The sequence below is a fragment of the Canis lupus genome, chromosome 21 (assembly GCF_048164855.1).
Source record: "Canis lupus baileyi chromosome 21, mCanLup2.hap1, whole genome shotgun sequence".
Classification (NCBI taxonomy): Eukaryota; Metazoa; Chordata; class Mammalia; order Carnivora; family Canidae; genus Canis; species Canis lupus.
Genome location: NC_132858.1, coordinates 56,055,080 through 56,067,967, shown reverse-complemented (window position 1 = coordinate 56,067,967; position 12,888 = coordinate 56,055,080). Strand labels below are relative to the sequence as shown.

General features: G+C 52.2%; 1 protein-coding gene across 1 annotated transcript in view; it reads left to right on the top strand.

Moving 5' to 3' along the window:
• Window positions 1-2,325, top strand: part of ABCA13 (ATP binding cassette subfamily A member 13) — a 188,038-nt gene extending 185,713 nt beyond the window's left edge. Inside the window, exons 53-54 of the mRNA XM_072791800.1 lie at window positions 772-909; window positions 1,519-2,325. Coding sequence (XP_072647901.1) covers window positions 772-909; window positions 1,519-1,614 — 234 coding nt within the window. The 3' untranslated portion in view covers window positions 1,615-2,325. The remainder of the gene's footprint in view (window positions 1-771; window positions 910-1,518) is intronic.
• Window positions 2,326-12,888: the final 10,563 nt, after the last annotated feature.

Genomic DNA, 12,888 nt, shown 5'->3' with positions numbered 1-12,888 from the left:
CGCGATCCCTGACATAGCAGCATCTCCATCAGCGGGGAGCTGGTTACACCTACGGGACCTCGAGCCCCAACCTACTGAACTCAGCTCTGCGTTTAAGGAGGTGACCCGGTGATTCCCAGCGTGCTAACATTTTAGAAGCACCAGCTACGGTATCTTGGATAACTACGTGATTGCGGTTTTCCATAAATAGGTTCTCACGTTTGAAGCAGCTCTCACCTGTCCATTCCCGCAAGAGCTGCTGAGTAAAAGCCATCGATGAGCAGCAGCTGTACGAGGCCAGGCGGGCGTGCTCAGGCTCTCCTCTAAACGGTCCAATAGCGGACTTGCTGTTCTCCCCCTTTGTACATATGAGAACGAGGGTTGGAACGTTTCTTCTCTTCCCAGGGGTGAGGACAGCGGGAGCTCTGCTCCAGACCCAGGGCGTTCAGGTGCCCTGGCATTCCCTTGCTCCACGACAACTTCCTCCTTCTCAGTAGGCGAGGCACCTTCCTACCCCCGGGATGGCTTCCCCACACCTGGGGCAGGGCAGGGGTGGGGGGCATGCCAGGGGGCAAAGCGGTAGCCCAGCCTTGAGGAGGACCCCTTGCCAACTGTGCCGTCGTCCGTACGCACGGACTGGAGACTCTCAGAGCTGTCCTGCCATCCGCCGCCCTTTAGGTGTGTGGTTTGAAAAGGATGACAATGCATTTATCACTTAAAAGCTGCAGGATCCGTTCTGCTCAACAGTTGCTAATCACGTGAGACGATTTACAAGTTGTTTTTGGCTTTCAGGGGCAGCACCTTAACTTACTGGAATATCATTTGCCAAAACAATGGGAGTGCTTAGCGGATCTGTTCCAAGTCCTAGAGAACCAGAAGACCTTCCTGAATATCAAACATTACTCCATTAGCCAGACCACTTTGGAACAGGTATGGTCCCCCCGAATACTTCGGCAGGTTGCATTTTGGCGTGTTCTCGAGGCCTCCCCCAGCTGATCTCAAAACTAGCCAGATTGCTTCGTGAGGCCTTTCGTTCTTTAAATTAAATGCTCATTTTACAAAATAGGGTGGTGGGTGTTAGCAGGTGTGTCTGTGGTCAGCTCTCTGTTCAAGGTGCATGTTCAGGAGGGCTCCCATCTGTCCACGGTTACACTGGGCATTCACGCCCCACCAACCTGCCCCTATCTGTTTGCTCCCCCTGCCCTAAGTGTCTAAGGGGACTCTGCCCCTTGGCTGAGCCATCGCTGACCTTGGGAAGCAAAGTGCTTGGTTTACCGAGTTCCAGAAGGGAGAATGAAATCCCACCTGCGTCCTAAAGCCCCAGAATTTCCAGGTGCTTTCATGATTGTCCTCAAATGGATCTGTGTCCTCAAAGGATCTACCTGCTTATGGTGGTTTCCAAGGCGGTGGTATGAGCGACAGCTTTATGGTTTTTGGGAAAAGTTGGGCGGTGCTTTGAGATGACTCTTCTTACTATAGTGGAGAAGAGAAGGTCTGGTGTCCGTAGAGGTTCACAGTGATTTCTGTCATTTCATTCAGGTATTTATTAAGTTTGCTACTGAGCAACGGGAACCTTCACAGTCTACTCCGGCTACACCCCCTGACTCCTACCAGCCACATCGCCTGCCTATCTAAGCACCGAGGGCACGTGTCTAAGAGGAGTGATACCCTCTTTGGTTACAATTCATCCTCAAAGATCAGAAGAGCCTGGGCACCACGCAGATGCTGGGAGTCCGCTCCAAGCAGTCGAATCCACCCTCTCCTTCCTTTCCTCTTGAAACTCTCGGTTAACTAATAACCTGCAAGCTAGAAGATGGTTTTCTGTAGATTTTTGGGGTGTTCCTCCCACATGGCTAATCCCTTTGTCAAGCCAGGGAGGAGCCGGCTTCTTTGTGACGGGGGGGGGGGGGCGTGAGTCACCCCAGAGTCCAAACCGAGACATGTTGGAGCTGTCAGACACATTTCATTGTGCTTTTAAGGAAACTGAGGCAGCCAAGGCTGGTAACTTTCCTAACCTATCTGTTTAGGAAATACTACCTCCGACTGTCTTCTGTTTCTGTCCCCTTTCACTAGATACGCTTACGTGTGTTTAAATAAAAGGTCAAGGATTGAAACACACATTCTTTGTAATATTGGGTATTATATGGCATGACATGTAAAAATAGCCAGTTTTTTCATACAAAAGATTTTTTTAAAAAATCAGAATTATGGAGATTTTAATGACTGCTGTAGCAAAATTAAGTAAATTGAACCAGGTATGTCACTTATACAAGTTTTACCCAAAATTCACAGATTTTTAAATACGGGAGTTATGGAAAGAAATATAACATGGGTGTGTTTTACTTTTTTCTGGGTTTCTCAGTGTTCTTACTGCCTCCTGGCATTCTGAGGCACATTCTAGTTTCAAAACCAATGATGTAAACTAGTTACTTCTAATTTTACCAGCAAAATCAGTACAATGTGTAGTAAGTAAACATAAATCTTCAAACACTTAAAAATTTTCTGACAGTGATGCCAGCCTTAGAATTATTGTGCTAGTATTTTCAGATATAAAGCGCTGTGATGTGGCTGCAAAGGGCCGTGGGCCCTTGACATTCTGCACCAAAGGGCCGTGGGCCCTTGACATTCTGCACCTGACGGCAAAATGCAATATGATAAATGATAAAATCATTTTAAATGATAAAAAGTCCTTTTGTCCACCACTGAAAATCATTTCTAGCCAGATGTTTCTGAGCTTTGAGATATTCCTCAACCTCCTTTGAATATCATTTTCCTCAAATTTCAGCGGAGGGGTGCGTCAATTTTAAAATTTGATCTTAAAAAAAAAAATAAAATAAAATAAAATTTGATCTTATCCAGTTAAATTTTTGAGTCATAGTAGCTCATGGCCAAAAAGTTTCCAGCCACAGGATTTCACTGAAATCTCTCTTTTCTGATACCATTCAATACTAAACATATTTTTAACTTGTCAGGCTTCAGCTGGTCACGGAGAGTATTGCTGAATGATTTCGATTCACAGGAATCCCATGAATTATGCTTCCTTAAAGTTTAGGGTTTAGGATTTCTTACAGCTGAGGGTTTAGGATTCCCCTCTTGATTCTGACATGGTCTCACTGTCTAATGGAAGATGTAATCCTTTGTTATGATCGTTGCTGAATCCATCCATAAAACCCCTGCAACACAGGAATGTGTTTATACTGCTTTATAAATAAGAGCATAAATAAATGAGACGTGCTTTGATTGAACCTGATTTTTGGAGCGAACTTGGCGTATTTCCTTGCATTGTCAGGGGTCCCCGTTAGCCGATTGGGGAGGAAATGTACCTACTCAAGAGCTTTTAAAGCTTGAAAAGGTCACCGTTTGATTGAGCTTCAGGCCGCGATGTTCTGCTCTTAGGGATTCTTTTCTACTCTTGGAGCTGCTTTATTCTTGAAGGTTCTGCTTCCAGGTAGACCTTCGAACAATAAACAGGAAGAAAAAAGAAACTCACTGTGTGAAAACGCCCCAGACGACTGGACAGGAAAGGTCAAATCTTATGTTGGTGTTGAAAATGTCATTGCATTCATAAGTCATGCAGATGTTTTACGCCTTTGGAGTTAAACATTTGCCTTAAGACCTTTGGGCTTATGGTCACACAACTGAGACTGTTAAACAAACTGCCTTCTTTTGAGAGCTTTTGGAGGAGAGTCCTGTCTAAGGCAGAGATCGCCGTGATTATCCCGGTTCCAGCAACCCAGCTTTTATCGCATGGCTTATCTTTACCCGAATATTTAAACAGAGGGTGTATTAAAGCCTCGTGCACAATCAGGATTGGAAAAAGCAAACAAGAAGCGTATTTTTAGAAGAGTAAACAGTGGGGGGCCTAAGGTTACAGGGGGCTCGGCTCAGCAGGTGTTGAACGGGGAAACACGCAACACGATGGCTCTCAAACCCTTTGGGAAGTGTATTCCCTCCCCCGCCCTCCCCTGCTACTTGGTGTTTATACACGGCGACGACAATGACGGGACTACTTTAGCTGCATCACAGAGTTCCACGCCCCCTCCTCCCCCACCAAATACGGGATGCAGACATTTAACCTGTTCAGACTGGTTTGGGCATGTTTTCGTCCGGCTTTGCTGTGGGATGTTGGGGTGTTTCAGCTCGATGATGTAGGCTGGTGGTGCCTGACAACCCAGTTTCTCATACTCCAGTGATTCAAAGCCACACACACACACACACACACACACACACGCGCGTGCGCATTGTTTCAATTCATACTATTGAGCCCATCGTATGTGCATAAATAGATGGTGGGTATGGCAAACATGAGGGTGGTACCTGGCAGGTAAAGGACCCAGAGTCTGTGTGTCCTTGGGAAGCAGGGGGTTACCTGGGGAGGACTGGACGAGACCTTCAGGTAACAGGCACCGCTTGCTGTGGGGCCTCGGCGGGGTTCCTTCTAAGCAAGGATGTAGGATCCAGCCTCGTGAAAGGGTTACCCCCTGGGGCGTGAGGAAGCCCTTGGAGGGGAGGGAATGTCGGAGGGAATCCACAATATTCAATATTCAGGAGGTGGACATTTGCCTGTTCGTTTGGTGGAGGCTGATACAGCAGTTCCATAGACCCCAAAACCCCAGTCAACCATCTTTACAGTCTCCCTTATGTTCCAAAGTGGCTGCTCGAGCACCAGTTATCACAATATTTTCAAAGCAGAAAAACACAACAAAACAAAACAAAAACATGACTGTATTGTGCCCAAGATTGCGAATCCAAGAAACCACCAAGGAGCCGACACCGATGCAAGTACACGAGGGTTTATTTACAAGCCTGAGCTTGGGTCCAAGTAGACCCGATAGAGCAGAGCCGGGACTTGGACCCCAAAGTGGGTTACAGCTGGGTTTTTTATGGGCTGGTCTAGGGGACCTTCAGAAGGGGTGGAGGAATTTTTCCATTCAGATATGGCTGAAAGGGTGGGGGAGTTTCTTAAGATCTGATATGGGATTCTCTGCCGAGGGCAATTCTGAGCTTTATTGTCTTTCCATATGGGATTTCCTGCCTAGGACATTCTGCAGTTTTTCCTGTAAAGCTCAGCTCTTATTCCCAGGGGCCTAAGATGGCTGTACTTTTGCTAATACTAAACTTGAGGTGGAATGGCCTTAATTTTTCTCGGCCTCCACAACTGGATTAAGCCGGGGGTGGGGGGCGGGGGGACGCCATTTAAAGATGCCTAACCCACGTAGTCAGGCTTCGAGGACGTCACAGTGCAGTTTTAACGGAGTCCCTAAAGTGACACGAGAGTTCTGATTCTATGCAAGAACGAAATGGATACTGGATGGACGGCCAGCGGCCTCTACTCCAGGATCACAGAACAGGTTGTGTGCCATTTGCATGAGGATAGAGTAAAATCAGTTTGGGGCATGTCGAGGCAAACAATGGGACTGTCTTTGAGAAGTCTGAGCTCTAAAGATCGTTTCTACTCCCAGAATTGAAGCGACGTGTGGACTCACAGGCCCAGTGCCATCCGTGTGTCTAGAGACGTCACGCTTAATGCAGTAGCCGAGGGGGAGAAAGAGGTTTATGGCTATTTTCTGTTTGGAGTCAATAAGTAGCCCTGTCACTTACTCGTAAGGGGGAATTCCTTTAAGAGTCTTAATAGATCCTTTTTTTTTCCTTGCCGGAAAGGGCTTCAGATTGCTGAAAGAAGTCAGAACCGTTTCTTCTCACTTACTTGCTTTTGCTTGTCATCGTAAAAGAAGCGCTTCGCTCCCTTATCAGCGAATCCATCACATTTTTCTTTACATGTGAGCGTTTTGTGGAAAAATGGGGCCCACAGAGGGACACGTACATCTCAAACCTGGCAGGCGTCCTCGCTTAAAAGACTCATCTGGACATATCAGGAGCGTATCTTTCTTTTAAACAGAAGGGGATGGGGCGCCTGGGTGACCCCGTCGGTGACGTACCTGCCTTCGGCTCAGGTCATGATCTCAGGGTCCTGGGATCGAGTCCCGCATCGGGTTCCCTGCTCGGCGGGGCGTCTGCTTCGCTCCCTGCGCCCCTGCTCTTGCTCGCTCTCTGTCAAATAAATAAATAAAATCTTTAAAAAAAAATACAGAAATGGAAGGGAGGGCTGTGAACGCCGCATTTGCCGCAGCACTTACTTCTGGTGCACACGGCTTTGCGGTGCTGAATCTCACCTGTTACCAAGCTGAGGTGGTCTTTTATCTGGTTCTTGCTTTTGTCCCTGAGAAACTGGGAAGCAGCTTCCGCTCAACCCTCGCGGGGCGTCATGGTGGTGACGAGTCCTCGGTGACCGTACTTGTCCCTACCCTGCCCCCGTGTAGTCACAGGAAAACTTCTTTTGCCCCGACATGAATTTCCCCGAGTCAGGGTTACAGATGAGGGCAAGACAGCAGGGCAGGCCAAGGCCGCTGGCCGCGCGTCAGGAGACCCGGCTTGACCTCAGCTCCACCGGGATCTTGCCTCCCGTCTCTCCAGCTTCCCTTTTCTTCACTTTTGCGATCAGGGTGAGATCTCCAAACAGCCTAGTGAGATCAGCAAACCTTGTTGTGCCTGAATCTACGATATTAGCCAAGAAGGCAGAACAGATCTTTCCGTAGAAATGTGACGTAAGACGGTAACACAAAACGCTTTCTGCCGATTATTTCAAGATCGATGAAGTGGACTATGTTTTTCAGAAACCATTAGCGACCAAGGTTGTGTTAAGGAAGCAGCAGCCACACTGGAAAACGAATGGGTCCCACGGGTCGTCCCCCGCCTTTAGCTCACGGGGAGGCAGGGGGCCCAAGGGCTTCAGGCTCACACCACGGGGGTTCAACACCAGCTCCTACAACTTCGTAGGAAATAAGGAGAGAATCGCCATCCACCTTGTTGATGCCAGCTTGGCCTTGGCACAAGACGTTGTCCACGAGCAGAGGTCAAGCAGGTTGGGAACAACTTCAGGTCCCAGCACAGATACAGGAATATCGGTCAATGAACCCCCGCGGGGTGCTCATAATAAGTAACGTGGCTGATAATCGGTACGATTTATCGGGATGGTGATGGTGGTTCCACGCGAGAAACAACGCAACCCACTGCGTTCAAAGGTAGGAACGTGGGCAGCCCGGGTTGCTCAGCGGTTAGCGCCGCCTTCAGCCCAGGGCGTGACCCCGGGGTCCCAGGATCGAGTACTGGGTCAGGCTCCCTGCATGGGGCCTGCGTCTCCCTCCGCCTGTGTCTCTGCCTCTCTCTGTGTGTCTCTAATTAATAAATACAATTTTAAAAAACCTTTAAAAAAAAAAAAAAGGTAAGAACATGAATCGTCCGAAATGCAGACAAGATGTCTCATGAAATGTATGATAAAATATATTAGAAAACCCGTAGAGGTTCAGATTGACATTGCCAGTGACTCTCCAAGATCTGTCAAGACCTATCCACACCTATGTATGCAGTGCTGACGGCCACTTGTGTGGCTCTGCGGAAAGACTCGACCCTCCCCAGGGGACTGTGCCCTTTGGGTCCTTCCCCTGTTGTCTCTCTTGGCACCGGGTCCTCTCCTGTGTCCTCACAGGAGCGGCCTGTCTGTGCTGACTGGGCACCAGCTCCCGCCTCCCGACCTGCGGCCAAGTGTCTGCAGCCTGCGCTGCCCCCCCGTCCCCCGCCCCGACCTCAGGACCCCCCTCCTCATGCCAGAAAGCCCTGGCCGGGCCCAGCAAGGAAGGGGCTGCACTCAGTCGGCAGCAGCCCACGGACTGAGCTCTCCGACGCGGTGGCTTTTATTCCGTGGATTCCATGATTCAGCGCTTCCCCAGTTGGTTTCCGGGCTCCAGGCTCCCCCCTCTGCCAGCGTAGCCCCTTGACGGCTGTGGCTGGTTTCCTCCGCTGCTCGCTCACCTCCCACGGGGCCACAGCCCTGCTGCGGCATCTCCGCCGAACCTCGGCCCCGCCGAGTCTTGCCTGCAACCACCTGCTTTCTACTTTGATGGCGGCTGGGATTGCACAGGTAAAGCCTCAGATGCAGGGAGTCCGATGGGGGACTTGATCCTGGGATCCCGGGGTCACGCCCTGGGCCCAAGGCACATGCCCAACTGCTGAGTCACCCAGGTGCCCCCCACCTTTTTTTAAGAGAGAGCGAGCAAGCAGGAGAGCCAGAGGGCAAGGGAGGGAGGCTTTAAGGGGGCTCCACGCCCAGGCCCCGACATCATGACCTGAGTCCAAACCAAGAGTCGGACGCTTAACTGACCCGCTCAGGCTCCTGGTAACAAAGACCTGAATAGAAATCTGGCATCTCGGGGGAAGGGAGCGTGTTGCCCACCAGATATAAGCAGGAAAAATGCTGTTATTTACCGGCGACAACACCATGTCCCGTGTTCGTGGAGAACAGACGCTCAGCGCCGGCGTCCTAAGGATGCGCATCGCGCAGGCGTCCAAGGTGAGGACGGACCTGTGAGCGGGCTCAGCGCCTCCCGCGACAGGGGTCGTCTGGGCTCAGAGTGTGGCTCCTGGGGCGGGAGTCCCCGTCCTCACGGCCGGCGGCGCACACGGGGCTCCAGGACACCTCCCTCCTGGAATCGCAGTGGGGCCGGGGTGAGGGACAGAGGGCCTGGGGGTCAGGAGGGTCCACGGGTTTCCGACAGTGGGAGGATGGGCGCACGGGTGCGGCACCTGGCGGCCCGTTAAGACGAGTTTTAGTTCTGGATCTTTCTTCCTAGGTCTCAACTTGTATTTTTTCTCCAGCTGCAATGGCCCCTCCGATTCCTACCAGTCAGTCTCCGGCTTGGCCTTTCTCTTCTCTCCACTACTGAGCCCACGAGTCCCGGTCCAGTTCTTAGCAGATGCCACGGGCGGCCGTAGAGGCACGTGACCCAGACTGACAAGGACCGTCCCTGGGGGGTGTGTGCGGGTGGCTCGCGGTTGTCCCGGGACCTCGGGGGGAGGGGGGGGTCCAAACCAGTGTTCCGAAAAGTGCGTCCGGAGCACTCGGAATTGCCCAGGAGTGAAACACAAGGTAGGGACGTGGGAGTTGTGGACAGACACGCAAGGGAATGAAGCCGGGGCCCTTCCTTTCACTGTACACAAAAGTAAACTCAAAATGGATAAAGGACCTAAATATGATACCTGAAACCACAAAAGCCCCAGAAGAGACCAGAGCAGTGATTTCTCTGCCTCGGCTCCAGCAGCTTGCTCCTAGTTGTGTCTCCCGAGCAGCAAAATAAGCTATGGGGACTTGATTAAATAAAAGCCTTCTGGGGATCCCTGGGTGGCTCAGCGGTTGAGCGTCTGCCTTTGGCCCAGGGCGTGACCCCGGGGTCCCGGGATCGAGTCCCACGTCGGGCTCCTGGCATGGAGCCTGCTTCTCCCTCTGCCTGTGTCTCTGCCTCTCTCTCTCTCTATGTCTATCATAACTAACTAAATAAGTAAATGTTAAAAAAAAAAAAAAGGCTTCTGCACAGGGTGCCTGGGGGACTCAGTCGGTTATGTGCTGATTCTTGGTTTCAGCTCAGGTCCTGATCTCGGGGTTTTGAGGTCGAGCCCCGTGTCGGGCACTGCACTCGCTGCAGAGTCTGCTCGGGATTCTCTGTCCCTCCACCTCTCCTCTTGCTCGCTCTCTCTTTCAAATAAATAAATCTTAAAAAAATGGTTTCAGCAGGGCAGCCCCAGTGGCACAGCGGTTTGGCACCGTCTGCAGCCCAAGGTGTGATCCTGGAGTCCTGGGATCGAGTCCCGAATCGGGCTCCCTGCATGGAGCCTGCTTCTCCCTCTGCCTGTGTCTCTGCCTCTCTCTCTCTCTGTGTCTCTCATGAATAAATAAATAAAATATTTAAAAATAGTTTTCTGCACAGCAAAGGCAACAACAGAACTAATAGACAGCCTATGGAATGGGGGCAGGCAAGTGACACATCTGATAAAAGGTTAGTACCCCAAATCTTCAAAGAATTATACAGGCCAACACCCCAAAACCAGATAATCCAGTTTAAAAAAACGAATAGACATTTCTGCAAAGAAGAAGCGTCCGACTCTTGGTTTGGGCTCAGGTCATGATGTCGGGGCCTGGGCGTGGAGCCCCCTTAAAGTCTCCCTCCCTCGCCCTCTGGCTCTCCTGCTTGCTCGCTCTCTCTTAAAAAAAGTGGGGGGCACCTGGGGGGCTCAGAGGTCCCGATGGCCACCAGACGCATGAAAGGATGCTCATCATCACTCATCGGCAGGAAATGCGGATCAAAACCGTGATGAGAGGCCACCTCACAGCTGTCAGGTCGGCTTGGATTAGTAAAACGGGAAGGCACAGGTGCGGGTGGGGATGCGGAGGAGGGAAGCCCTTGTGCGCGGTGGCGGGGGGGGGGGCGGGGGGCGGGCAAACAGGTGCAGCCACTGCGGAAACAGCGTGGAGGGTCCTCAAGAAGTTAGAAATGGCGCTACCCTAATGGCCCCGTAATCCCACTACCGGGGATTTACCCAGAGACACAGAAATACGAATTCAGAGGCATACGTGCACCCCCAGGATCACAGGGGCAGTGAACGGTCACCAAATTATGGAGGAGCCCAAGTGGCCACTGACTGACGGATGGATGGAAATGCGGTCTGTGTGCACGGAGCTTTACTCAGCCATCACGAATGAGACCTCGCCACTTGATTTCACGTGGATGGATCTAGAGTGTGGTAGGCTGAGTAAGAAGTCAGAGAGATAAGGCCGAGCATCATATGATTTCACTCATATATGGAATTTAAGAGAAAAAGCAAATGAATAAAGGGGAATGAAAAGAGGGAGAGAGAGAGACAAACCAAGAAACTGCCTCAGTACAGAGAGCACGGATGGTCACTAGAGGGGACGGGGAAATCCATGATGAGGATTAATTAATTGAGTGTGTTTATGACGCCGAAATAAAATAAATGACATAATTTCAAAAATTAATCGTGGTCCGTTAAAGCTTCCCCAAGGACTGACATGTAAGCCTTGCCCTGAAGCAGGGGGGGGAAAAAAAGGAAAAATAGGATTTTTAGAGTTGGTCAGGGCCATGCATGTTGGTCTTAGGGCTTCTGTAACAAAAGCACCACAAATTGAATGATTTAAGAGAACAAGTTTCCTGTGGACCAGGAGGGCCTTATGCTACGTGGGGTCAGACAAGGACAAGCACCGTGGGGCTCAGTCATGTGTGGTCTAAGAGACCAAGAGCAGAAACAGACCTGTGAACACGGAGAACACAGTGGTGGGCCCCGGGTGGGTGGGGTGCATGGACGGGTGCGAGGGTGGGCCCCTGGGTGGCTCCGGCTTGGCCTCTGCTTGGTGGTGACCTCAGGTTGTGGATCCAGGCCCGCGTGGGCTTCGTGCTCAGCGAGGAGCCTGCGTGAGACGTTCTCTCCTCTTCCCTGTTTGCGCCCTCACCTCTGTCTCCCTCGAAAAATCACGCACTGCATCCTTAAAACAAAGTGGGTGACAGGGTGTAGGGGGCACGGGCTCCCGGAGTCCCAGGGATGGAAGACGCGGCCTTGGGAAGGAGACCATGCGCGGCAAGTGTTTGGGTGGGTGGCTGCCTGGATGGCCCGGAGCTGGGGGGGTGCTTCCGGGGTGCAGCGCGCAAGCCAGTGGGAGCAGGGCCACCAGGAGCTCGCCCCCACTGTCCTCAAGCCAGGAGACCACGGTCCAGGTGTCGGCAGAGCGGGGGCCCCGGCCACGGGCGGGATGGAAGCCACCTGTCCTTCCCTGGTTCCCGAGCTGTGCTCCCATGCTCCCCGGTGCCCTACCCCCCGGGGTCTGAGGCCCTGCCCCCCGAGGGGCGAAGGAGGATGTGCGTGGCACAGGACGCTTGGCTCCATCCCGTCCTGCACTTTATGCAGAGGACAAGCAGCCTGAGGGCCCCCCTGGCCCCGCTGGGGTCTCCCCACCCCAGGAGCCCGTAAAAGCAGCAGAAAATGGTTAGTGGGATGCACCGGGCCATCGAGCAGAGGGCGGAGTGGGCTGGGCAGGGGCAGCAGCGACCAGTGAGCTCCCCGCAAACTTCCTAGGATCTCAGTCGCCTGCGGCTCGTGTGGATGCGGCACCGGCGGCAGAGGAGCCTGAGCTGTGGCCCCACGACACCTGGGGTGACCCAGGTGAAGCAGTTCCATGGCACCAGCATGGCCTTGGCTCCCCCTGGGATGGGATGGTGGGTCCTCAGAGGCCGGGGGAGGGGGTCCTCAGAGGCCAGCAGAGGGGGGTCCTCGGAGGCCAGCAGAGGGGGGTCCCTGGGGGCCAGCAGAGGGGGGGTCCCTGGGGGCCAGCAGAGGGGGCCTGGCGGGGACAACCCCCAGCAGCCTGGGCCCATGTGCACGGCCCCGCGCGGTCCCTCGGCCCCTTCGGCCCTCGGTCTGTGTGACAAGCAGGTCTGGGGCTCGGGGTTCATTACTAAGATGCGAAGTGTCCTGGGTAAACAGGTGACAGCCCGTGGTCACCGAGTCTCGCATCACGCTGGCAGAGGCCATGCTTGAGGGCCTCTCTGTGGGGAACGCGGGAGGCTGCACCCTCCGGTTTCTGGTTGAGAAATCACGAACTGTCAAGGCTGTCCCAAGAGGTTGGCCTAAAAAGTGGAAAACATCACTTATTCTTTAGTGTGGCCAATTTATGTCAACGAGTAAATTTAATTAATTAATAAAAAATTAATAACACGTGGTAAAATTTACTTGCAGGGACCTGTATCACCCCCTCAGTATTTGCGCAGTGGAACGCTAAAAACAGCCTCGGGATCTGACAATAGGGGGTTGGTTGCTTAATCTCCCAGCGGCCTGGGGTGGGGGGGGGGAAGGTGTATCCAAACAACAGGGCATGAGGTATGGCACAGAAGCTAAACGCCGATGACGTGAGGTCACGTCCAGAAACTGGATAAAATAAGTTACAAAATGACATTCTCCACACAATCTTATTTTGGTAAATATAGGAACTAAGGTGATAATAAGGATAAC